This window comes from Hemiscyllium ocellatum, chromosome 12 (assembly GCF_020745735.1).
Source record: "Hemiscyllium ocellatum isolate sHemOce1 chromosome 12, sHemOce1.pat.X.cur, whole genome shotgun sequence".
Lineage (NCBI taxonomy): Eukaryota > Metazoa > Chordata > Chondrichthyes > Orectolobiformes > Hemiscylliidae > Hemiscyllium > Hemiscyllium ocellatum.
Window position 1 is genome coordinate 27,747,777 of NC_083412.1, and position 27,304 is coordinate 27,775,080.

Here is a 27,304-nt window from a genome sequence, read left to right on the forward strand (position 1 = left end):
TGGGTACAGTAAGTTCACCCTCCAGACAGCGATGAGCCAGAGTGATTGAAAGGTGCTAAAAATGATCTCAATGGCCTGCAATAGAGGATGAACAGAACAATGAAAAATGCCCAGGTCCTCTGTGACAGTTTAAGTGCTGTCATGTGAATTGCAAGCCAGAACAAAACCAGGCTGGTACATTGTCCTAAAAAGCTCAAATTACAGCTAAGCCTCACATAAGCTCTGTTACTTGGATGAGGTACAGGAGCACAACAAGACCTTGTTCACCAGCAAAAGGAAAAGCAAAAACAAAATCCCAAAAACTATGAACACTGGAAATCAGAAAACAAAACCAGAAGTTGCTGGAAAAGCTCAGCAGGTCTGACAGCATCTGAGGAGGGAAATGATAGTTAATGTGACTACTTCAAACTGAGTTCTGAAGGGGAGTTCTGAGGAAGGGTCACTGGACCCAAAACGTTAACTCTGCTTTCTTGCCATAGGTGCTGCCAAACTGTGAGTTTTTTGCAAAGCAAAAGCAAACCAGCTTTCCTATAGCAAGGGCCTAAAACAGTTTCATTTTCCAGAAACGAATAAAGGATGATCAGCACACCAGGTTAAAAACTCTTTCCAATCTTTGATGGGCCTATCCCATACCTACCTCCAATCGTCTCCGATGGTGAGAGATATAGATGTTTTGGAAAAACAAAACAGAATACGACATCAACCCTTGCTTTTGAGCCTTGATTATAACAGAACATCATAAAGAATCGGATCAAATGCAGGCTATTCGGCCTTCTGAGCCTGCTCTGCCGCTCAATATAATAATGGCTGATCTTCTAATGCAACTTCACTTTCTGGACTATTCCCTATATCACCTAGTTTCTTCAGTAGCTAACAGCTTTGACTGATTGAAACGAAGGGTCTGTTTCCATGCTGTATCAGTCTATGACTCCACATATATTAACCTTTTTCTTGACAAGATGATGCAATGGGATTAGCTGAGCTACTCTTGTACAAAGCTTTGAAATGATGGCCTCTTCCTTGCTGTAACCATACCATGCTGATTCTACAATTGTACTCAATGACTGAACATCCACCGATATCTGAGGGTAGAGAATTCCAAAGGTTCACAATAACCTGGAGTGAAGAACAGGTTTTCCATCACCTCAGTCCTTAAAGAGGCTCTGACACGAGAAGGCATATGGCGTACTGGGCTTTATTGGTAGAGGAATTGAGTTCCGGAGTCCTGAGGTCATGTTGCAGTTGTATAAGACTCTGGTGCGGCCACATCTGGAGTATTGTGTGCAGTTTTGGTCGCCATACTATAGGAAGGATGTGGAGGCACTGGAACGGGTGCACAGGAGGTTGACCAGGATGTTGCCTGGTACGGTAGGAAGATCGTATGAGGAAGGGCTGAGGCACTTGGGGCTGTTTTCATTGGAGAAAAGAAGGTTTAGGGGTGCCTTGATAGAGGTGTACAAGATGATTAGTGGTTTAGATAGGGTTGACCATGAGAACCTTTTTCCACATATGGAGTCAGATATTACGAGGGGGCATAGCTTTAAATTAAGGGGTGGTAGGTATAGGACAGATGTTAGGGGTAGATTCTTTACTCAGCGAGTCGTGAGTTCATGGAATGCCCTGCCAGTAACAGTGGAGGACTCTCCCTCTTTATGGGCATTTAAACGGGCATTGGATAGGCATATGGAGGAAAGTGGGCTAGTGTAGGTTAGGTGGGCTTGGATCGGCGCAACATCGAGGCCCGAAGGGCCTGTACTGCGCTGTATTTTTCTATGTTCTATGTTCTAACCACTACCACCAGGGGAAATACCCTACCTGCATCTATCCCTCACATCCTTTAAGGTTGCTGTATATTGCTGTGAATTCAGCTCTTTTAAACTCAGGGGAGTATGTGCCTAGTCATGTACTCATAAGCAGTTCAATGAAGGGTAACAATTTAAACAGAAGAATTACGTCAAAAACTGTAGCTAGCCTTATTTTCTCTTCCTTCATTCATTCCCTTCGCTTCCCAGTTGACAATATGTAGTGTTACAGCACAAGTAACACAGTGATACAACGTACCAAGTCTGCATATTTCTTGCACAAAGCTGCCAGTTTCTCCTCTGGAGTGCTGAGCGTGTTCAAAGCTTGCATGAGCAACATCACTTCTTTCCCTGCAATGCAACATGAGAATCAATAGCAATTTTTCATTTCAGATATGAGATTTACACCTCCAGTTCCATTTAACACCTTAGTTAATAAATTAGTCCCTGGATGCTTTACACCAACACTGAATTTCAATGAGCAACTTAAACCATTCAATAAATAGACCAGAATGTAACAAAAAAAACACACATAAAGCCCCTCGCTTCCAAACCGGACATTAAAATCACTTCTGAAATGGAAAGTAAACATTAAATGCCTATATCCAGTAAAGTACTGAAAAGAAAACATGGCTATGGGTCTGAGTATGAATCAATAAATACAGATCCCCCTGCAGTGACTGAAGTCGATCACACCAGCAAGCTGAAGAGACGTGATCAGAAAATCCACTGAGTACACTAATTACCAAAGACTTCAATCTGGTTCACTGGCACAGTCTGACCTTTAAAAACTCCATGCTGCAAATTATTTCATCAGCACTGTGGTCAAGATAGTTGGAAAATAGTTTTTCAAACCAATCATTTTACATGGTGTTATGGATGTGGCTGCAGTGGCTGTTCCTTCCTCCTGCTTCGTTTTGTACAAACTATTGCCCCTAGCAACCAAAAGAGCAAGAGATTTTACTCAAGCCTATTCAATTGTGAAGTGCAAGACCGATAATTCTGACATGTTTTCATTTAATTTAACAACAGTACCTTACACTGCATAGAGCTCCTTTAATGTAATAAAACATCTTATATGGCACTTCACAGGAATCTTATCACAAAAAGTTTGACACCAAGCCATAAAAGTTCAATTTTACGTATTGTTTGGTGATATAGTCAGGATAGTGTGTAAATTGGAAGGGAACTTGCAGGTTTTGACCACCCCATGATTCTGCTTCCCTTGTGCTCAGAGCAGATCATGGCGAGGTTCCCCAATTCATTACGGCTTCAGCCAGCAATCTCCAAACTACTAGGTCTCCTAGTCACTAAGGACTAAGGATGAACAGGCTCCCCTTGTTACAGTCAACTGTGGTGGGGGGTGTTTTGGTCGGGGGGGAGGAGGGTGTTGAAGAAGGTGAATTTAGAAAGGATTTCTTCTCTTCTGGATACCTTTGTCCCAGATTCAAATGATTTATGTTTTAAAACAAGCAAATTGTACCAGACTTTCTCAAACTAACAAAGAGTGACTTTATTAACTACTAGACACGAGAATTAGTAACGGTGTGTACAAGCACAATTATTCAAAGTAACATGCGAATCCAAAAGATAAAACTTCTTTAAAAAAAATTAAAAAGCAGATACGTTAAATGTGCAGCTGTTCCAATGATGGTTACCGGTAGTAATAGGGTTATGGTTAGGGTCAGGCTATTAGCAGTTAGTTGGTTAATCTCAAGATTCTGATTCTGTAGGCTGGTTAAACCTTATTTGTCTTGATTATGTTTTAACTGATATGCAAGAGGCAACTAGGGGATAGATGTTTGACTGTAGTCTTCAAAGGGGAAAAACACAAAATGCCATTGGCAGTTTGGGATATAATCCACAGAGGATAGCTTACTGTTGATCAGGGACTCATCAGCATCTTTTATTTTTGTGGACACAAGAGATCACATTCCAGTGTGTTTGAAATTTCTTTGACATGGTGTTGCATTTCATTGGTTTCTCTCTCATGCCACTTATTTTAGACCTGCAGCCAGGTTTGGCAGTTCAGCCCTCCTTTAAAACAAAACACTTCAGTATCACAAGTTAAAACTGACCACTGAATTTTGGGGCTTCTGGCCTGTCATTTTAACACTCGTTCCATCCGAGTAACAGGCTGTGTGTTGGGAAGTTCCTATCCATGGACCCTTGGTGAGCTGTTACAGTGCATCTTATACTACACATTGCGACCAATGTGTATTCGCGGTAAAGTGACTAAATGTTTGTGGATAAGATGAAGAAAAAGTGGGCCCTTTGTTCTGGGTGGTATTGATTTGCTTGACTAATGTTGGAACTGCACTCATCCAGTCAAGTGAAGATTAGCCCATTGTACTGCTAATTTATGCCTTGTAAAACATGGACAGGCTTTGAGAAATCATTGAAGGATTACCAGCCTCTGATCTGCTCTTGCAGCCACAACTTTTATACTGTTAGTCTAGTTGTAATCTGGTAAATGGTAACTCCTAGGATTTTGATAGTCGAGGGGGCAGCGATGGTAATACCATTGAATGTCCAGAGGAGATTGGTATATTCTCTCTTGTTGGAGACAGCCATTGATTGGAGCTTGAATAGAAAGCAACATTGGCCCAACACATCAACCCAAGCCTGGATATTGTCCAGGCCTTGCTGTATTTTGCACGTGGAGAGCCCAATGGTCAAAACTAGGTCCACAGACTGGTTTTACAAAAAGAACTGGAAAGAGATGAGGAATTAAGAGCCGGATGTTTAGCGCCTTGGGAACTGAAAACAACACTGTTATTGGTGAAGCTAATTTGGAAACTCAAGAGATGATTCTGGGTAATCCAAGATGGAGGACGGGGAAAATTTCTGCCTCTAACAGGGTTCTCCTTTTTTTGAGGTATTTTAGGTGTTGGAGGTGATTTCCTCATATTCCAAGAGCAGCAGTTACATTGGTTTGGAACTTTGGAGGGAAAATAGTCAAAACAACAGCACTTTTAAAAGGGAGAGGAACAGACAAAGGAAGCACAAGGTGAGGTCAGCGCGGGGGGGGGGGAGAGGGAGGAGAGGGAGAAGAGAGACAGAGAGAGAGAGAGAGACGGAGAGAAAAAAAAACTCACACTGCTAACTGACATAGCAGTGAATCTGCGCAGTGACTGCCTTTGCTGTTTGAATTCATGTATCGCTGGACATCAGAAAGCATCTGGAAAAACTAACAAACAGTGAAATTCACAACTGATCTTGCAGAAACCTATTTGGGAGAGGTCACAGCACAGAAATGGATAAGTGAATCGTTTTAAGTGTGGCCTCACAGTAAGTCTGCAGCAGTGAGTAGAGTGGGTTCTTTCTTGATTATATGTTTTATTTGAGATATGTCTCTTGATTAAACTTCAAAATAAGCCATAAGTATTAAGTTAGCCTGAAGCAATGTTTAGTAGAGGTATACGACAGTGCTATTTTCTGGGTCTGTAGATTGGAAGAGGCAAAAATGGCACTTAGTAGAGTGATATGCTCTACTTGTCAGAGGTGGGAGTTTAGGGAGAGCTTACATGTTACTGAGGATTATATCTGTAATAAATGCCATTGGTTGTGAATCCTATCAGATCAAATGGATTGGTTGGAGACAGTTAGAGGAAGATAAAAAAAAGTTGCAGATAGATGGGTTAAGTCCAGGAAAAAGGGGTAGGCAGGAAGTACAGGAGTCTTCTGTGGCTACCCCCATTTCAAACAAGTATGCTGTTTGGTAAACGTAGGGGGTGCTGGATTCTCAGGGGAACGTAGCACGAACAGCCAAGTTTCTGGTATCGAGACTGGCTCTAATGGAGTGAGGGGTATGTCGGGTTCCAAGAGATCGATTGTGTTAGGGCGTTCTCTAGTCTGTGGCACAGACAGACGTTTCTGTGGCTAGCAGTGAAAAATCAGAATGGTGTGTTGTTTCCCTGGTGCCAGGATCAAGGATATCTCAGAGAGGGTGCAGAATGTTCTCAAGGGGGAAGAGGACACAGCAGGGGATTATTGTACACATTGGAATGAATGACATAGGAAGGGAAAAGGATGAGATTCTGAACAGAGAATATAGCGAATTAAGCAGGAAATTAAAAAGGTCCTCGAAAGTAGTAATATCTGGATTATTTGTGGTGCTGCGAGCTAGCGAGGGCAGGAATAGGAGGATAGAGCAGATGAATGCATGGCTGAGGAGCTGGTGTTTGGGAGAAGGATTCATATTTTTGGACCATTAGAATCTCTTCTGGGGTAGAAGTGACCTGTACAAGAAGGATGGATTGCACCTGAATTGGAAGGGGGCTAATGTGCTGGCAGGGAGACTTGCTAGAGCTTATTAAGGTGGGAGGGGTGGGGCCAAGGGAGAGAGTGACAAAGAGATCAATCTGAGCCTGGTACAGTTGAGAAATGAGTCAGACAGTCAAGGACAAAGCAGAGAACAAGGTAGGACTGATAAATTAAACTGTGTTTACTTCAATGCAAGAGGCCTAACAGGGAAGGCAGATGAACTCAGGCCATGGTTAGGAACATGGGACTGGGATATCAGAGCAATTACAGAAACGTGGCTCAGGGATGGACAGGACTGGCAGCTTAATGTTCCAAGATACAAATGCTACAGAAAGGACAGAAAGGGAGGCAAAAGAGGAGGGTGAGTGGCGTTTTTGATAAGGGATAGCATTACTGCTGTACTGAGGGAGGATATACCCAGAAATACATCCGAGGAAGTTATTTGGGTGGAATTGAGAAATAAGAAAGGAACGATCACGTTACTGGGATTGTATTAAAAACCCGTTAATAGTCAGGGGGAAATTGAGAAACAGATTTGTAAGGATATCTCAGTTACCTGCAAGAATAATAGGGTGGTTATGGTAGGGGATTTAAGTTTCCAAATACTATGGCAGTCCCAATCTATGTGAAGGGTTTACACGGAGAGGAATTTGTTAAACGTGTGCAAGAAAATTTTCTCATTCAGTATGTGGATGTACCTACTTGCCAAGGTGCAAAACCTGACCTACTCTTGGGAAATAGGCAGGGCAGGTGACTGAGGTGTCAGTGGGGGAACACTTTGGGGCCAGCAACCATAATTCTATGAGGTTTGAAATAGTGATGAAAAAGGATAGACCAGATCTAAAAGTTGATGTTCTAAATTGGAGAAAGGCTAATTTCGCCAGTATTAGGCAAGAACTTTCAAAAGCTGATTGGGACAGATGTTCACAGGTAAAGGGACATCTGGAAATTGGGAAGCCTTCGGAACTGAGATAACAAGAGTCCAGAGACAGTACATTCCTGTTAGGTTGAAAGAAAAGACTAGTAGGTATAGGGAATGTTGGATGACTAAAGAAATTGAGGGTTAGGTTAAGAAAAAGAAGAAGCATATGCCAGGCATAGACAGGATAGATCAAGTGAATCCTTAGAACAGTATAAAGACAGTAGGAATAAACTTAAGAGGGAAATCAGCAGGGCAAAAACAGGACATGAGCAAGATTTGGCAAATAGTGTTAAGGAGAATCCAAGAGGATTTTACAAATACATTAAAGACAAAAGGATAACTAGGGAGAGAATAGGGCCCCTCAAAGATCAGCAAGATGGCCTTTGTGTGGAGCCGCAGAAGATGGGGGAGCTACTAAACAAGTATTTTGCATCAGTGTTTACTGTGGAAAAGGACATGGTAGATATAAAATGTAGGGAAAGAGATGGTGACATCTTCAAAAATGTCCATATTACAGAGGAGGAAGTGCTTGGATGTCTTCAAATGTATAAATGTGGATCAATCCCCACGCCTGGGGTTAGGGAGTCCAGAACTAGAGGGCATAGGTTTAGTGCGAGAGGGGAAAGATATAAAAGAGACCTAAGGGGCAACTTTTTCATGCAGAGGGTGGTACGTGCATGGAATGAGCTGCCAGAGGATGTGGTGGAGGCTGGTACAATTGCAACATTTAAGAAGCATTTGGATGGATATATGAATAGGAAGGGTTTGGAGGGATATGGGCCGGGTACTTGCAGATGGGACTAGATTGGGTTGGGATATCTGGTCAGCATGGACAGGTTGGACTGAAGGATCTTTTTCCATGCTGTACATCTCTATGACCTGATCTGGTGTACCCTCGAACTCTGTGGGAAGCTAGGGAAGTGATTGCTGGGCCCCTTCCTGAGATATTTGTATCATCGATAGTCACAGGTAAGGTGCCAGAAGACTGGAGGTTGGCTAACGTGGTGCCACTGTTTAAGAAAGGCGGTAAGGAAAAGCCAGGGAACTGTAGACCGGTGAGTTTGACATTGGTGGTGGACAAGTTATTGGATGGAATCCTGAGGGACAGGATGTACATGTATTTGGAGAGGCAAGGACTGATTAGGGATAGTCAGCATGGCTTTGTGCATGGGAAATTTTGCCTAATGAATTTGATTAAGTTTTCTGAAGAAGGAACAAGACGATTAATGAGGGCAGAGTGGGAGATGTGATTTGTTTGGACTTCAATAAGGCTTTCAACAAGGTTCCCCAGGGAAAACAGGTTAGCAAGGTTAGATCTCATGGAATAAAGGGAGAACTAGCCATTTGGATACAGAACTGGCTCAAAGGTAAAGACAGAGTGGTGGCGGCAGGTTGTTTTTCAGACTGGAGGTCTGTGACCAGTGGAGTGCCACAAGGATTTGTGCTGGGCCCACTGCTTTTTATCATTTTTATAAATTATTTGGATGCGAGCATAAGAGATATAGTTTGTAAGTTTGCAGATGACACCAAAATTGGGAGGTGTAGTAGACAGCGAAGAAGGTCACCTCAGATTACAACGGGATCTTGATCAGATGGGCCAATGGGTTCAGAACTGGCAGATGGAGTTTAATTCAGATAAATGCGAGGGGCATTTTGGGAAAGCAAATCTTAGCAGGACTTATACATGTAATGGTAAGGTCCTAGACAGTGTTGCTGAACAAACAGACCTTGGAGTGTAGGTTTATAGCTCCTTGAAAATGGAGTCGCAGGTAGATAGGATAGTGAAGGCAGCATTTGGTATGCTTTCCTTTATTGGTCAGAGTATTGAGTACAGGAGCTGGGAGGTAATGTTGCGGCTGTACAGGATATTGGTTTGGCCACTTTTGGAATAGTGCGTGTAATTCTGGTCTCTATCCTACCTGAAGGATGTTGTGAAACCTGAAAGAGTTCAGAAAAGATTTACAAAGACGTTGCCAGGGTTGGAGGATTTGAGCTATAGGGAGAGGTTGAATAGGCTGGGGCTGTTTTCCCTGGAGCATTGGAGGTTTATAAAATCATGAGGGGCATGGAGAGGATAAATAGACAGTCTTTTCCCTGGGGTGGGGGACTCAGGACTAGAGGGCATAGGTTTAGGGTGAGAGGGGAAAGAAATAAAAGAGACCAAAGGGGCAACGTTTTCACTCAGAGGGTGGCACATGTATGGAATGAGCTGCCAGAGGAAGTGGTGGAGGCTGGTACAATTGCAACAGTTAAAAGGCATTTGGATGGGTATATGAATAGGAAGGATTTGAAGGGATATGGGTCAGGTGCTGGCAGGTGGGACTAGATTAGGTTGGGATATCTGTTCAGCATGAACGAGTTGGACAGAAGATTTTGTTTCCGTGCTGTACATCTCTATGACTCTAGGTCTGAATTAAAAGATCAGAGACTTTTTGGATTATTGAGAGACAAGAGGACATGAGAGAGATAGGATGTAGCAAGGCCTTTTTTTTTACATTTGGAGACAACGTAGATCTATAAACAGGAGCGCGATGATGTTTTGAATTAGGTCAGGGATCTAAATTTAAAGAATGGAAGAACGGGTCATCGGGTCGAGGTGTATTGGAATAGTCAAATTATGAGATAACAAGGCATGAAGAAGGGTTGTAGAACTAGATGAGCTAACACAGGTTTAGAGCAAATGATGAAGTATAAAGGGGTAAATTAGCTGTTGTGGTGACTGAGCTGAAATATGGAAGCTCGTCCTGCAGTCACATATAACACAGGGACTCCAGGTAGTGTGGTTCACAGCTCCAAAAGGTAGGAACTGGACAGTGGCTAGGGAACAGATTTAGCAGCAGGAACTAAAGACAACTGGAGGAAATTCTGATCACCAGAATTATATGAGCAGCCTGACAACTGAAAAACCCTACATGACTCAAAAAACGTGGAACAGTTGAGAGAGCAGGGTTTCATCAGTGCACATGTGAAACTATCACTGAGTTTTCAAATGTTGCTGCTGTGTATCAACATGTCAATAAGAAATCTGAAGGGTTAAGAGGGAACTCTTGGGGGAACAGCAGAGGAAATTGTACAGGATTGACTACAGAAGCCATTGCAGGTGATTCTCCGAATAGGGAAAATGGAATGAGGCAATTGTAAACCTACCGAGCTGGATGACCATGGAGAGATGTTGGTGAATGATGTCATGGTCAATCATGTCAAAGGCTGTAGACAGGCTGAAAAGGTAGAGGAAGAAGAGTTTATAATGAGACATTGGAGGTTACTTGCGATTTTGATAAAAAGCCATTTTGGTATTGGGAGGGGGTGGACTGGAGAGAACTGAACGAGAGTGATTCATATGTGCAGCTCAAACACTTGGAGAAGATGACTGAAAGTAAGGAGGTAGTTTGTAAGGACAATGTTGGTATTCGGAGAAGTGATCATGTTAAATCTGAGGGATGGAGCTGTACCTGAAGCAATGTGAGAGAAAGCTAGCTGGTCAGAAATTAATTTGGAATGGGGATTCAACTCATCTTGACTATGGGATATGGGGTCTCCCAGACAAGATGAGCTTGGAGACGGCATAAGAGGAGACAGGAGAGGAATTGATGGGAGTTCAGGAGTGAGACAGGGCAAGATGAGCTCTGGGAAACAGTGGGTTTGGCAAAGAGAAGTAATCAAATGGTATCAATCTGACAGACATCAGTCCGTGGGCTCCTCACACGTGCTGGCAGGAGGCGGTAGGTAAGAGACGGTAAGATAGTTTGTAAGACACTGGAAAGGAACTCAGTGTTATATTTGCATTCCAGGATGATCTTGGACTTGTGAGCAGTTTTAGTAGAGAAGTGCAGAATTCAAGAGTGCTTTCTGTGGTTCTGATGGGTGGGAGAGAAGCAGCTGGAGGGTTTGGGGAAGGGGGAGGTAGAGAGAGAGAGAGAGAGAAAAATGGGAGGAGCGCAACAAAGACATTCAGCATGCAACAGAAAGAGCAAAAGCAACGGAGACAGAAGTGGTTTTGGTTGGGCTAAGGCAGGAGATGAGTAGTTTAATAAAACAATGAGAGATGGTCTTTATCTGAGACATGATAAAAGTAACAAGACCACATAAGGCAACAAAATTTAACGGGGTCTATGAAGGCTGCAGACGAGTTGAGAAGTGGTGAGCTCACTACTGTCACAGACACACTGGATTTGTAATATTGCGAAGCACCAAAGAGGAAATTTGATTGGAATTAGAGTCATAGAGATGGACAGCATGAAAACAGACCCTTTGGTCCAACCCGTCCATGCCGACCAGATATCCCAACCTAATCTAGTCCCACCTGCCAGCACCCGGCCCATCTCCCTCCAAACCCTTCCTATTCATATACCCATCCAAATGCCTCTTTAATGTTGCAATTGTACCAGCCTCCACCACTTCCTCTGGCAGCTCATTCCACACGCATACCACCCTTTGCATGAAAAAGTTGCCCCTTAGGTCTCTTTTATTTCTTTCCCCTCTCACCCTAAACCTGTGCCCTCTAGTACTGACTCCTCCACCCCAGGTAAAAGACTTTGTCTATTTATCCTATCCATGCCCCTCATGATTTTATAAACCTCTATAAGGTCACCCCTCAGCCTCTGATGCTCCAGGGAAAACAGCCCCAACCTATTCAACCTCTCCCTATAGTTCAAATCCTCTAAACCTGGCAACATCCTCGTAAATCTTTTCTGAACCCTTTCAAGTTTCATAACATCATTCAGATAGGAGGGGGAATAGAATTGCACACAATATTCCAAAAGTGGCCTATCCAATGTCCTGTACAGCCGCAACATGACCTCCCAACTCCTGTACTCAATATTCTGACCAATAAAAGAAAGCTTACCAAACACCTTCTCCACTATCCTATCTACTTGCGACTGTACTGTCGAGGAGCTATGGACCTGCACTCCAAGGTGTGTTGGTTCAGCAACACTCCCGAGGACCTTACCATTAAGTGTATAAGTCCTGCTAAGATTTGCTTTCCTTCTTCACTGTCCACTACACTTCCAATTTTGGTGTCATCTTCAAACTTACTAACCATACCTCTTACGCTCACTTCCAAATCATTTATATAAATGACAAAAAGCAGTGTACCCAGCACAAATCCTTGCGGCATTCCACTGGTCATGGGCCTGCAGTCTGAAAAACAACCCTCCACCACCACCCTCTGTTTTCTACCTTTGAGCCAGTGCTGTATCCAAATGGCTAGTTCTCCCTGTATTCCATGAGATCTAACCTTGCCAACCAGTCTCCCATGGGGAACCTTGTCGAATGCCTTACTGAAGTCCATATAGATCACATCTACCGCTCTGCCCTCAATCTTCTTTGTTACTTCTTCAAAAAACTCAATCAAATTCACGAGACATGATTTCCCATGCACAAAGCCATGTTGACAATCCCTAATCAGTCCTTGTCTTTCCAAATACATGGACATCCTGTCCCTCAAGATTCCCTCCAACAACTTGCCCACCACCGATGTCAGGCTCACTGGTTGATAGTTCCCTGGCTTGTCCTTACCACCCTTCTTAAACAGTGGCACCACGTTAGCTAACCTCCAGTCTTCTGACACCTCACCTGTGACTATCAATGATACAAATATCTCAGCAAGGGCCCAACAATCACTTCCCTAGCTTCCCACAGAGTTCTAGGGTACACCTGATCAAGTCCTGGGGATTGATCCACGTTTATGCATTTCAAGATATCCAAGCACTTCCTCCTCTGTAATATGGACATTGTTCAAGGTGTCACCATCTATTTTCTTGCATTCTATATCTTCCATGTCCTTTTCCACAGTAAACGTTGATGCAAAATACTTGTTTAGTATCTCCCCAACCTCCTCCAGCTCCACACAAAGGCCACCTTGCTGATCTTTGAGGGGTTCTATTTTCTCCCTGGTTATCCTTTTATCCTTAATGTATTTGTAAAATCTCTTTGGATTCTCCTTAACCCTATTTGCCAAAGTTATCTCAATGTCCCGTTTCTGCCCTGATTTCCCTCTTAAGTATATTTGCGACTACTCCCCCTACTATTATCAAATTAAACTATCATTCAATCTCTTCCATTCAGAAATGCTTTCTTGCCATCCCTGAAGCACCTGCATTGTCTTGGGGAATCGCTGAGTCAGGCAATTGCTTGCATAATGGTACCCCAGGATTAGGACATTGACACTTATATTTTCTCAAACTGTTGTTACCCGGTGTAACACGTGACTGTGATGGAAAGACTGGGGGTTGACTTGAGTGGCATGTGACAATGGGGGAGCGGCCAGGTTATTGGTAAGCATGGCTAACTGACCTGTATAAAGGGGTTGAGGTTTCTTTGTTTAGTTCCTCTTTTATCTTGACCATGCACATGCACGGGGGCGGGGGCGGCCGAGGGGGGTCACCTAGCTTGTACAAGCTTGAATAAACTTTCACTGCTTACAGAAGTTGGCGTGTGCGAATTGCATCGTGTGAAATCTGGGGAAAAGAACTTAACACGAGTAGGTCAGATTTTGCTCCTTCTCTAGTAGATACATCCACATAATGAATCAGAAAACTTTCTTGTACACACTTAACAAATTCCTCTCCATCTAAACCCTTAACACTATGGCAGTCCCAGTCTATGTTTGGAAAGTTAAAATCCCCCACCATAACCACCCTATTATTGTTACAAGTAGCAGAGATCTCCTTACAAGTTAGTTTCTCAATTTCCCTCTGACTATTAAGGGGTCTATAATACAATCCCAATAAGGTGATCATCCCTTTCTTATTTGTCAGTTCAACCCAAATAACCTGGATGTATTTCCAGGAATATCCTCCCTCAGCACAGCTTTAGTGCTATCCCTGATCAAAAATGTCACTCCCTCTCCTCTCTTGCCTCCCTTTCTATCCTTGCTGTAGTATTTGTATCCTGGAACATTAAGCTGCCAGTCCTGCCCATCCCTGAGCTATGTTTCTGTAATTGCTATGATATCCCAGTCCCATGTTCCTAACCATGCCCTGAGTTCATCTGCCTTCCCTGTTAGGTTTAATTTATTAGTCCTACCTTGTCCCTGCCTGCCCTGACTGTTTAACTATCTTCTTTTCATAACTGTACCAGTCTCAGATTGATCTCTTTCCTTACTATCTCTCTGGGTCCCAGTACCCCCCACCTCTTCTCTCCCCTCCCCCCACCTTACTCGTTTAAATCCTCCCGAGCAGCTGTAGCAAATTTCCCTGCCAGTATATTCGTCACCTTCCAATTTAGGTGCAATCTGTCCTTCTTGTACAGGTCACTTCTACCCCAAAAGAGATTCCAATGATCTAAAAATGTGAATCCTTTTCCCATACACCAGCTCCTCAGCCATACAGTCATCTGCTCTATCTTCCTATTCCTGCCCTCGCTAGCTTATAGCACCAGGAGTATTCCAGATATTACTACTCTCGAGGACCTCCTTTTTAAATTCCTGCCTAACTTTCTATGTTCTCCCTTTATAACCTCATCCTTTTCCCTTCCTATGTCGTTGGTTCCAATGTGGACAATGACCTCCTGCTGGCCCCTCTCCCCTTTGAGAACATTCTGCACCCTCTCTGAGGCATCCTTGATCCTGGCACCAGGGAAACAACACACCATTCTGATTTTTTGCTGCTGGCCACAGAAACATCTGTCTGTACCTCGGACAAGAGAGTCCCCTAACACAATTGATCTCTTGGAACCCAACGTACCTCTCATTGCATTAGAGCCAGTCTCAATACCAGAAACTTGGCTGTTCGTGCTACATTCCCCTGAGAATCCATCACCCCCTACATTTTCCAAAACAGCACAGTTGTTTGAAATGGGGATAGCCACAGAAGACTCCTGCACTAACTGCTTAACTCTCTTACCTTTCCTGGAATTAACCCATTTAGGTGGCTGTATCTGAGACATTTCCCCCCTTCCTTTAACTGCCATCCATCACACCCCCCCTTGCTCTTCTAAATTCCTCATTGGTTCTAACTGTTCCTCCAACCGATCCTTTCAATTTGATAGGATTCCCAACCAACGGCCTTTATTACAGATATAATCCTCAGTAACATGTAAACTCTCCCTAAACTCCCACATCCAACAAGAGCAACATATTACTCTACTAAAGGCTATTTTTACCTTTTCCAACCTACTGAGCCAGAAAATAGCACTGTCTTATTCCTCTACAAAACATTGCTCCAGCCTAACTTAATACTTATGGCTTATATTTTTAAGTTTAATCTCAAATAAAACATGTGATCAAGAAAGAATCCACTCTACTCACCATTGTAGATTTATAGCAAGGCTATACTTCAAACAATTCACTTATCTATTTCTATGCAGTGACCTCTCCCAAATAGGTTCCTCCAAATCAGTTTTGTATTTCACTGTTTGATAGTTTTTCTAGATGCACTGTGATGTCCAGAGGCACATGAATTCAACAGCAAATACAGTAACTGTGCAGGTTCACTCTCTCTCACTCCTGCACTGTGCTGCCTTTGTCTGTCTCTCTCCCTTTTAAAAGTGCTGTTGGTTTGATCTTTTGTTCCCTTCAAAATTCCAAAACAATGCAACCGCTTATAAAACAGTAATTGCTGCTCCTAGAATTCAAGGAAATCACTTCCAACACACAAAATACCTCAAAAAAGAAGCGGCCTGTTACAGCCAGAAATTGTTCCCTTCCTCCATCTTCGATTGGGAAGCAACAGCTGTTTCTGCACTTTGTGGAGCAAAGGGAGATTTGGGTGGGAACAATGATGAGTTGCAATGATATTGGGGTCACAAAAAGGTTTTTTTTAGAAGATGGGCAATCATGGCAGATTTGAAAGGTGGTGGTGTGGGGGGACAGTACTGGAATAGACACACCATCAACACTCTAGATCTTACCACAGTTTAAAATATTTTTTAAACTTTCTATGACTCCTAGAAATCATAAAGGTCAGGTATGGGGATGTTCACCAATGACTGCACAATGCTCAGCGTCATGCCTTATACATGGCTAGCTTGTACCACACAAATACCAGACAATGACTATCTCCAATAAAAGATAATTTGACCACCATTCTGTTAAGTTCAATGGCCTGAATTTTCTCCTCCTATTAACATAGTGGGGGTTACCACTGACCACGATCAGAACTGGACCAGCTACAAACACACTTTGGCTACAGGAACAAAAATTCTGTGGTGAATAATTCACCTCCTGCTTTCCCCAAGCCTGTACATGATTACAGGACATGCCAGGAGTGGTCATGTCATTATTTATCTGGATGACAGCAGCTCCAAAAACACTTCAGAAACTCAATACTACTATCCAGATCAAAGCAGCCTGCTTATTTAACAGCCCACCAACCCAGGTTTGACATTCATTCCCTTCATCAACAACACACGGTGACAGCAGTGTGTACCACCAACAAGAAGGAGTGAAGCAACTCCCCCAGGATTCTTTGACACCTCCTACCAAACCCACGACCTCCATCACCTGGAAGGACAAAGGCAGCAGCTACATGGAACCACCAACTTCAAGAACCCCTTAAAATGGTCACAATCTCGGCTTGGAACTGTATTGACATTCCTTCAGTCACTGGGTCAAAATTCTGGAATTCTCTTCCCAACAGCACTGCAGCATTTCAAGGTGACAGCACACCATCATATGCTGACGGGCACTTAGGGGTCAGTGATAAATGCTGGCCAAGCCAGCAACACTCCTATTCGCTTTGATAGACTTAGAATAACACACTTTAACTTCTAACCAAAAAAGAAGGCTCCGCCAGCATTAGTTTTTACCCCACTCTACCTCCGTCCCAATCAAGAATATCAGTTGAGAATGGCATATGACATCATTGTGGGGAGCACACTGCTCCCACGTGAGGGATAGATCGTACGTGCTTTCCGTGGAGTGTTGTTACATCCATCACATTTCTTAGTTCATCCTTACAATGGGCCTCCTTATTACAATATCATATTTGTGTTCACTTCCTGGTTCAGTGGTTAGCACTGCTGCCTCACAGTGCCATGGTCCCAGGTTCGATTCCAGCCTTGGGTAACTGTCTGTGTGGAGTTTGCACATTCTCCCACAATCCAAAAGGTGTGTAGGTTGGATGAATTGGCCATGCTAAATTGCTCACAGTGTTCAGGAATATGTAGGTTAGGTGCATTAGTCACGGGTAAATGTAGGGTAGGGGAATTGGTCTGGGTGGGTTACTCTTCAGAGGGTCGGTGTGGACATGTTGGGTCAAAGGGGCTGTTTCCACACTGTAGAGATCCTATGATTCTATTATCCTTACAATAGGTTGGAATAAAAATTACAAAATTCCTGGCATTTTGCAATGTTGACCCAAGTATGCTAGGAACTGAGTTATACTGCACGGAAACAGATCCTTTGGTCCTACTCATCCATGTCAACCATGTCTCCCAAACCTAATGAATCCTGTTTGCCTGCATTAGGCCCTTATCCCTCCAAACCTTTCCTGTTGATGTACCTGTCCAAAAGTCTTTTTAATGTTGTAAGTGTACCTGCATCTACCACTTCCTCAGGCAGTTCATTCCTCTTTTCAAAGCACTGCACTCTGTTAAGAATAAAGATAATTAATTTGCCGACCTGCTTTACATTTGAGCCTGGGCTAAGATAGTATTACATTATTCACTGGTAATTAATTTATTTTAAACTTGCAATTTTCATCGTGTCTTTTACACAGAAAGAAACTCAAAGCCCCCCACACTGTAAAGATCACAAGAAGCAAATCAAAAATGCCAGGACTGACATGGCTGGAAGCACGGCCTACAAAGTGCAGTAGCAGGGGGCTGCAGAGTAAGGGCACAACCATGACGGGCATTTGTCAACCAGGTACAAGTGTTTTGGATTCAGTGCTTTGGAGGATGAGCAATGTTAAAGGTTGGATATAGAGAAAACAAAGAGTGGGTGGTGGATTTTTAAACAGTTTGGACTTTGTGTAGCGTGGAGCTCAGGATGGAAGAGGGCAATGTTACAGTATACAATCTCACTAATTATATCACAAATGAGGACACTGCTAGAGAAATTGTGGAGTAATACAGCAAAGTAAGAGGTTATTTAACCTACTGAGCATGTATCAGCTCTTTGAAAGAGGTCTTTAGTCAGGTCCTAAAGGACTTGGTGCTAGACTGGGGAACCACAAAAGGGGAAAACAGACTTGACCTCATCCTGCAGTTGCATCTATCCATGACAGTATCAATAAGAGCGACCATCACACAGTCTTTGTAGAGATGAGGCATAAATGAGGACTGCAGATGCTGGAGATCAGAGTCTAGATGAGAGTGGTGCTGGAAAAGCACAGCAGGTCAGGCAGCATCCAAGGAGCAGGAAAATCGACGTTTCGGGCAAAAGCCCTTCATCTGATTCCATGGTGTTGTGTGACACTATTACTGTGCTAAATGGAACAGATTTCAAACATATCCTGCAACTCAAGACTGGACATCCATGAGGTGCTGTTACCATCAACAGCAGCAGAATTATACCCCAGCACAATCTGTCACCTCATATGCCAACATATCACCCTCTCAAACATTACCATCAAGCCAGGGTTTTGTCAATCCTGGTTACATGGAGCATACAGGAGATGATTCCAGGAGCAGCACCAGGCATACCTAAAAATAAGGTGTCAACCTGATGAAGCTACCAAATAGGATTACTTGCATGCCAAATTTGGTAAGTAGCAAGTGACAGAATTAAGCAATCCCATAATCAATGGATTAGATCTAGCTTTGCAGTTCAGCCACATCTCATCATGAACTATGACCAACAATTGAACAACTCACTGGAGGAGGAGGTCGTTCCACAAATATCTCCATCCTCAATGATGGAAGAGCAGGGCACAGCAGTGCAAAAGATAAAGCTGAAGCAGTTGCAGTAAACTTCAGCCAGAAGTGCCAAGTGGATGATCCATCTCGGCCTCCACCAGTGGTCCCCAACGTTACAGATACCAGTCTTCAGCTGACTTTCTGAACCTACCTGCCTCTTCTGGTACATTTACAACACTAGCATCTACCTGACAATGTGGAAAATCGCTTAGCTATGTCTTGTTTCAAAAAAAGGACAAATCTAATGCAGCCAATTACCGATCTATCAGTTTATTCTTGATCATCAGTAAAGTGATGGAAGGTGTCATCAACAGTGCGATGAAGCAGCACCTGCTCAGCGATGCCCAGTTAGGATTCCGCCAGGACCCCTCAGCTCCTGACCTCATTACAGCCTTGTTTCAAACATGGACAAAAGAGCTGAATTCCACAGGTGAGGTGACTGGCAGCCATTGGATCAAGGCTGCATTTGACCAAGTGTGGCATCAAGAAGCCATAACAAAAGTGCAATGAGTAGGTACTGGGGTAAACTCTCCACTGCTTGGAAATATATCTGACACAAAAGGAGGTGGTCAAGGTTGTTGGGGGTCAGTCATCTCGGCTCCAGGACATCCCTGCAGGAATTCCTCAGCGTAGTGTCCTAGGCCCAACCATCTTCATCAATGACCTTCCCTCCATCATAAGGTCAAAACTGGGGATGTTTGCTGATGATTGCACAATGTTCACGACTCGCCAGACTCGTGTTGAACACTCCATGTTCAAATGCAACACCATCTTGACAATATCCTGGCTTGGGCTGTCAAATGGCAAGTAACATTCACACCACACAAACACCAGGCAATGACCATCTCCAAAAAAAAGAGGCAATTGATCCACTGCCATATTCCATATTCAATGGTGTTACCATCACATAGTTACCCACTATCAAAGTCCAGGGATTAAGACTGACAAGAATCTCAGCTGGACTCACCATGTAAACACAGTGGCTACAAGAGTAGGTCACAAGCAAGGAATCCTGCAGCAAGTAACTTATTTGCTGAATCCTCAAAGTCTGCCCATCATCAACAAGGCACAGGTCAGGAGTGTGATGGAATACTCCCCACATATCTGAATGAATGCAGCTCCAACAACAAGAAACTTTTCATCATCCATGACAAAGTGGCCTGCTTGATTGGTACATCCATAAGCATCCATTCCCTCCGCCACTGATGCTCAATAGCAGCAGTGGGCACTATCTACAAGATGCACAGTAAAATTCACCAAAGAACCTTAGAGAGCACCTTCCAAACCCACAACCATTTCTATCTGGAAACAGGGCAGGAGATACATGGGAATACCACCACCTGCAAGTTCCCCTCCAAGCTACTCACCATCCTGACTAGGATGTATATCACCGTTCTTTCACTGTTGCTGGGTCAAAATCCTGGAATTCTCTCCCGAAGGGTGTGGGTCAACCCACAGCATGAGGACCACAGCTGTCCAAGATGGCAGCGCACCGTCACCTCCTGAAGGGCAACTAGGGACAGGCAATAAATGCTGGTCAGCCAATGACATCCATGACCCAGGAGTAAAAAAAGAGATCTATCCCATTTGTCCCACCTTTCCAGCAACTCTAAAAGCTTTTCCAGTTTTGAAAAATATTATTCATTCTACCTCCAACCCCTTTTCTTAGAGCCCTTTCTTGACTGACAACTTGCAGTAGAAATATCTTTTCCTCATGTCCTCTCCAGTTCTTCTGTCAATTATTTCTGAACACTGACTTTTTGACCATTAGAAGCAGTTTTTCATTATTCACAATTAAAATTCTTTAAAACAGCTACTGAATCTCTTCTTAACCTCTTCTGCTTTAAAGAGAGCAAATCAAGTTAATTTACATCAATAAAGCCTTTATTGCTGTAACTATTTGAGTGAATTTCTTATATCACTACTCAACATACTGTCCAGAATTAGCCACAATACTCATGTTGGAACTTCATTAGTGATTTATGATGATTCTGTACAACGTCTTTGGTCTTGAACTTCATGTGCCTCTTCGTAAAGCCAAGGAGATGTGGGGGAGAAAGGCAGAACTTCAGTGGTAAACTGTCTTTGATAATAGGATGTGAATTTGAAGATCAGTTCAAGGTTGAGCAAGACACTAAGGCTCCAGCACGCAGAGAAAATACCGAGATTACAGAATGCACTTCTGATGACAGACCTCAATGCCCATCAGCATGAGTAACTTCCCATTAACTTGACTGGCCAATCTAGCAGAGCCCTGAAGATGGAGCTGTTACAACTATATGTGCAGCAGTCACTGAGAGAAAGTTATCTATTTGATCCTGACTTCACCATTGACTAGTCACAGAAGCTTCCATTCAAGAGGGCATTGCTAGAAGTGACCCATTTCACACGTCAGTGTGCAGAACAAATCTCATCTTCAAATTGAGGACAAAATGGGATAGATTGCAACAGTGAGCAGCTCAAAACTGGATAATTGTGACACAAATAGCCCGATGACTGTAAGGTAAGATATTTTTTGAAGCAAAACTCAAGTTCTGTACTACCAAATAACTACAACTAAAAGGGTGATCGATGGAGAGGTGACATCGACACAGCAAGTGGAAGACGTGGAATGATGCAGGAAGTTCCACTTTTGATTTTTCTCATTGAAAAGCTCTGGCCTTTCACAAGGTCAGACAATTATAAAGTGAGAACAATTTGAATCAAGTTATTTCACACATCTCCGTTTATGAACACCTGACTTACGAACACTCGTACTAATGACCACGATTCCATATGGGCTGTAATTTTAAATACCCAACATACAAATATTACCTGTACTTATGAACGACACTGCGTTCTGACTTGAGAACAAACCAAACTGCGAACAGATAGATTAGTAGAACCCATTCACAACTGAGGTACTGCCTGTATTGCGATTTCATTTGAATCTGTTGTTTTCTTGGTATATGAGGCTATACAGAGGGCTTGCATGTGGAAATGTGGCCTCTTTGGCGATCATAAAGACATGTTAAACATGAATTTGTGGGTAGATCTGCTGGGATTCAACTCATTGGGATTTTACTGTGTAATGAAGTCCTGCGCTTCACACCTAAATGCATCTTCAGAAAAGCTGCTCCAGTACAACTACAACACTAGTATCCACCCGATGAGTGAAAGCAACCAGCCATGTCTCCTCCACGAAAAGCAGGAGAAAGCCAATCTTCTCATTAATGCCTAATTAGAAAATATTCCAGCTGAACTGTCAACTAAGCTATCAACCAACTGTTAATCACCCAGGCTCAGTTTGGGTTAAGCTGGGATCACTGAGCTCCAGACTTCATTAGTTCAAAAATAGTATGAAGAACAGTATTCCAACCAGCTCAGTAAAACTGGTCTTAATAGGGATCAGATGGGAAACTCTTTCCATTGCTTGAGTCATATCTAACTCAAAAGGTATTTACATTTATTGGAGGTCAATCATTAGTTTGAGAACATTATAGGGTGTCAGCCTCAGGTCAGCACTGTAGGCCTCTCTACATTCAAGTGCGCTAGCAACGCTCTTCACTATAGAGTCAGAAGTGGGGATGTTTGGTGATGGGTACAGACAATTTTCCTTATTATAGATAATGAAGCAATCCATTTTCACTTGGAAAAGTGTCTGTACAATATGCAGTTTTGGGTTAAGTTACAAATAATGCCTAGACTGAGACTAAACAAGTGCTGGGCCATAACCATTTCTAACAAGAGATTGTTGAATCACACTGCCATGATATTCAATGGTGCCACCATCACCAGGTTCCTCACCATCAACATCCTGGGAACCATACTGATAGGACAGTCAAATGGAACAGCCGCATAAATGTGGGGGAGGCTGGATATTCTACAGCAATTGCTCAAACCCTAACTCCTCAAAGCCTGTCCATCACCTCCAAGGTACAAGTCGAGTGTACGAAGTACGAACATAGGAGAGGAGACCATTTGGCTCCTTCAAGCTTTTGCTGCAATTTGATTAGACATGCCTCAATCAGTCGTGGTCTCACCTTCACTTTCCTTTCTGCTTGCCACGCCACGCCACCCTGCCCCCCACCAAAAACATTCCATGACTCCACTGTCTGTCAAAATCTAATCTACCTCAGCCTTGAACAAATCCAATGACCCAGTCCCCTCAGTTTTCTAGGAAGACGATTTCCATCAACCAACAACCAAAAAGAGAGAAAAAAAAACTTTTACCCGGTCTTAAAAGCAAAACTGCTTATAAATGTGTCCACTAATTCTAGCTTCACGTACAAGGGGAGACGTCTTCTCAGCACCTACCCTGTCAAATTCCCTCAAAATCCGAATTATGGTTCAATAAGACTATATTAGATTAGATTTCATACAATATGGAAACAGGCCATTTGGCCCAACAAGCCCATGCCGACCCTCTGAAAAGCAACCCACCCAGACTCATTCTCCTCGCCTATATTTACCCTGACTAATGCACCTCTCAGTATGGACAATTTAGCATGGCCAATCCACCTAACCTGCACATCTTTGGATTGAGAGAGGAAACCGGAGCACCGGGAGGAAACTCACGCAGACACTGGGAGAATGTGCAAACTCACAGACAGTCACCGAAGGCTGGAATCGAACCTGGGTCCCTGGCGCTGTGAGGCAGCAGTGCTTACCACTGAGCCACCATGCCATCTCTTTTCTTCTAAACTCCATGAGTAAGAACCCAACCTACTCAAAAGTTTCATCATACTCCAAGTCCTTCATTCCAGGAATGAGTCAAGTGCACCTTCTCTTAACTGCTGAGGCAATTATATCCTGTGTAAAATAAAGGAGTCCAAAATTGTACACAGTTCTCCAGAAATGATCTCACCAAGGCCCTGTACATCTGCAATAATATTTCCCTGTTCTTACATTCCATTCCTCTCACAACAGATGTCAATATTCCACTTGCTTCTTAATCACTTGCTGCAAACTAACTGTGTGATCCACATACTTACCCCCAATGTTCCTTCGAATTGCGCAGGACACCAGATCCCTCAAGTATCTGAGTTCTGCAATGTCTCTCCATTTACATAGCATACCATTTTTCTATTCTTCCTGTCAAAGTGGACAAGTTTGCATTTTCTCATATTTGTACTACATTTTAACCTTTAACCCGCCTCAGGCGACTGACTGTGTGGAGTTTGCACGTTCTCCCCGTGTCTGCGTGGGTTTCCTCCGGGTGCTCCGGTTTCCTCCCACAGTCCAAAGATGTGCGGGTCAGGTGAATTGGCCATGCTAAATTGCCCGTAGTGTTAGGTAAGGGGTAAATGTAGGGGTATGGGTGGGTTGCGCTTCGGCGGGTCGGTGTGGACTTGTTAGGCCGAAGGGCCTGTTTCCACACTGTAAGTCTAATCTAAAAAACACTTAACCTTTTTATATCCTTTTCCAATTATCCCTTTTTGTCACTCCCCTGTTAGTTTCCTCAAAAATCTTTAATTAATTAATTTCACAATTTCCCTTTCACAAAACCATGTTGACCCTGCCTGATCACATTATGATTTCCAATTATCATTAATAATGGATTTACATGATTTCCCCTGTGACAGGTGTTCAGTTAACTGGCCTATAGCTTATGTTCTGTCATCATCCATTTTTGACTTGAGCATAGGAGCTTGAAGGGTGAACGTATAGAGGTTTGTAAAATCATCAGGGGCATCGATAAGGCTAAGAGCAAGGGTCTTTAGCCTAGGGCTGGGGAATTCAAAACTCGGGGGCATATTTTTAAGGTGAGAAGAGAAAGTTTTTAAAAAGGGCCTGAGAAGGAACTTATTTTACAGAGAAAATGGTTTATGTATGGAATGAACTGCCAGAAGAAGTGGGGGATGCAGGCACAGTTACAATATTTAAAAGACATTTGGGTAAGTACAAGAATAGGAAAGATTTGGAGGGATACGGGCCAAACACAGGCAAGTGGGACTAGTTTAGTTTGGGAACATTGTCGGTGTGAACTAGTTGGGTCCAAAGGGTTTGTTTCCATGCTTCTTGACTCTATGTCTGGTGGAGTTCCATTTGCTATTTTCAATTGACTGGAACAAACTGTTTGAACAAGTGTAACTTCAACAATCAGGCAAAAGTATCAAGAGTCTGTGCAGAGAGTCCAGAATTCATACACAGAGCAGTCAGGGCTTAACTGAATGGTGTAGCACTTATGGCTCAGTCACCCAAGAAAAAGCAACTGGCACTCCAAACACTAGGTCAAACACTCAATCTTTCCACTGTACAGCTACAGTGAGTACTATCTTCAGGACGCACTCCAGGAAGGTGTCAAGACAACCCTGTCAGTACTTCCCAAATCTACAGATGTGCAGGTACACGACAATCTCCAAGTTCCTCTCCAAAGCGCACACTATCCCGATTGGTACATATACTTCAGCAACTTCAGTGTGGCAGTCTCAAAATTATGGAACTACCAAACATGATAGCAGTATTTTCATGCCAGGGACTATAGAAGTCAAAGTGGCAATTAGGGATTGGACAGGATTCCAGCAATGCTCACACTCTCACTGAGAATTTCAAAAACCTGTTGCAGGTAAGCAAAAAGTCTAATAGTACTGTAGGGAGGGCAGCGGTCTGGAGATTTTGGTGAAAGCGGTACATGACAATCAAAAAAGCTTTGATTTTCCAATTGAGAAATCTGTTTGAAAAGACCAAGGGAATTGAAATAAAGGATTTTGGATCCCAAATAGACTTCTGAATTGTGCTCTCAGGCACCAGCTCCTTGTAAAAGGGCAAAATGGAAAGGGTCATTAACCTGTACTAGACAAATTTTGTACCCCATCTTACTTAACAGCCCAATTACAGTAGCAGTCTCAGTTAGCTACCCTCTCATCAATAACTAATGGCCCAGGAATATTAGAATAAAAGGATGACAGACTTTAAATGAGGCAAAGCACACTACCAAAGCTAGAATTCCAAAACTCGACTCTGCACAAGTTACATTTTATTCTCTCCTAATCTATACCCCAAACATAACTTTTGCCTTTATTGATAAGGCTTTTCATCTCTGCATTTTTTCCACCTTGTGTTCACCCCTAAATATTTGTAAATCTCTCTCTGTTCAGTCCTTTGCCTCATAATTAAAGACAAAGCTTCCAGCTGTCTTTTCGCTGGAACTATACTCCTTAACCACTTTGTTCTTCTTTCCAGTTTCTGAAGGACCTCCAGATTAATCTGTCCCTCCTGCAAGATCAGCTCTCCCTTTGTGGCTTGGTGTCAAATTTTCCTGCCACCTATTTAGAGAAAGTTAAAAATCACACAACACCAGGTAATAGTCCAACAGGTTTAATTGGAAGCACTAGCTTTCAGAGCACTGCTCCTTCATCAGGTGGTTGTGTGACACCACATCTTGATGAAGGAGTAGTGCTCTGAAAGCTAGTGCTTCCAATTAATCCTGTTGGACTATATCCTGGTGTTGTGTGATTTTTAACTTTGTACACCCCAGTTCAACACCAGCATCTCTAAATCATATTGAGAGAAACACCTTGGTGAGTTCTACTTTGTGGTAGACACAATAAAATGCCAAGCTAACACTGTCAGTGTTTTGTTTGCCTTCCTTTCTTTCTTTATTTGATTTAATCTTTTTCTATTCTGCTACCTCATAATATGTTTTACAGATCTTAACCCAATCAGTACCTTCATTTGATTTGATTGTTTTGCTTCTTCCAGTTAGCACCTTGCAATATCAGCAGCAATACCTGATAAAATTCTGATTTCAGGTGAACCACAGAAGCAGCAGGAACACTCACCGAGAGCCTTCTCTTTGTTTTTGTCCAAAAGCAGATGGTGCTCTCCCCCAGCAGGGTCCATTCGCATATCCTCGCTGCCAGGTATTTCTCCTCTTGTTTCCAACATGACACAGGTGGATGAGACAGATAGCAGCCCGCTTTCTCTGGTGTAGCAGGCCGGATGCAAGTTGCACGCATTCTCAATTATTTCAGCAGTGGCATCCACTGCATGAAGAACAGGAGCGGAGTCAGTGCAGTCACCATCAACCAACAAATCTCTGGGAGCTACATGTAATCCACAGACATCCTGGGTTTCCATGTTTTCACTTCGAAACTGCAAGTAAAACAAAAACGAAAAAATACATCATTTATGGAATGGGGAGAAAGTTGTCTTTAGTTATGTTTAGTTTGTGCAACAACGCAAAAAATCTGAAATAAACCGAATAAAGAATGGAAAGGAAGGTGACAGAATCAGAAGCCAATGGGCATTACCATTATAAGAATTAACAGCCAAGCAATTTGAAAATAAACCTTGGATTTACGACAACAAAAAGTCAAATCGCAAGAGACTCAAGAATATTAGATATTATCTCAACCTGGCTTTAAATATTACAGAAACCTCAACAGTTTCTAGTTACTTATCAGCCATTGGTCCAATTTGGATTAAAGAAACAGCAAATACATTCTACTACCCTAGCGTTAAAATTTAATCTCATCTGTGAAGGAATAACAAGTTAACTTATTTTTTTTTTACACAATTTATAAAAGAA

At 42.9% G+C, this 27,304-nt stretch overlaps 1 protein-coding gene across 3 annotated transcripts in view; it reads right to left on the reverse strand.

Annotated features, from left to right (window-relative positions):
* LOC132820995 (gamma-taxilin-like) overlaps window positions 1-27,304 on the reverse strand; it is an 86,815-nt gene that overhangs the window by 34,937 nt on the left and 24,574 nt on the right. For all 3 annotated transcript variants that reach the window (XM_060833448.1, XM_060833449.1, XM_060833450.1), the window contains exons 2-3: window positions 26,556-26,868; window positions 2,062-2,153 (exon numbers count right to left, since the gene is read on the reverse strand). In XM_060833448.1, the coding sequence (XP_060689431.1) occupies window positions 2,062-2,153; window positions 26,556-26,868 (405 nt within the window). The remainder of the gene's footprint in view (window positions 1-2,061; window positions 2,154-26,555; window positions 26,869-27,304) is intronic.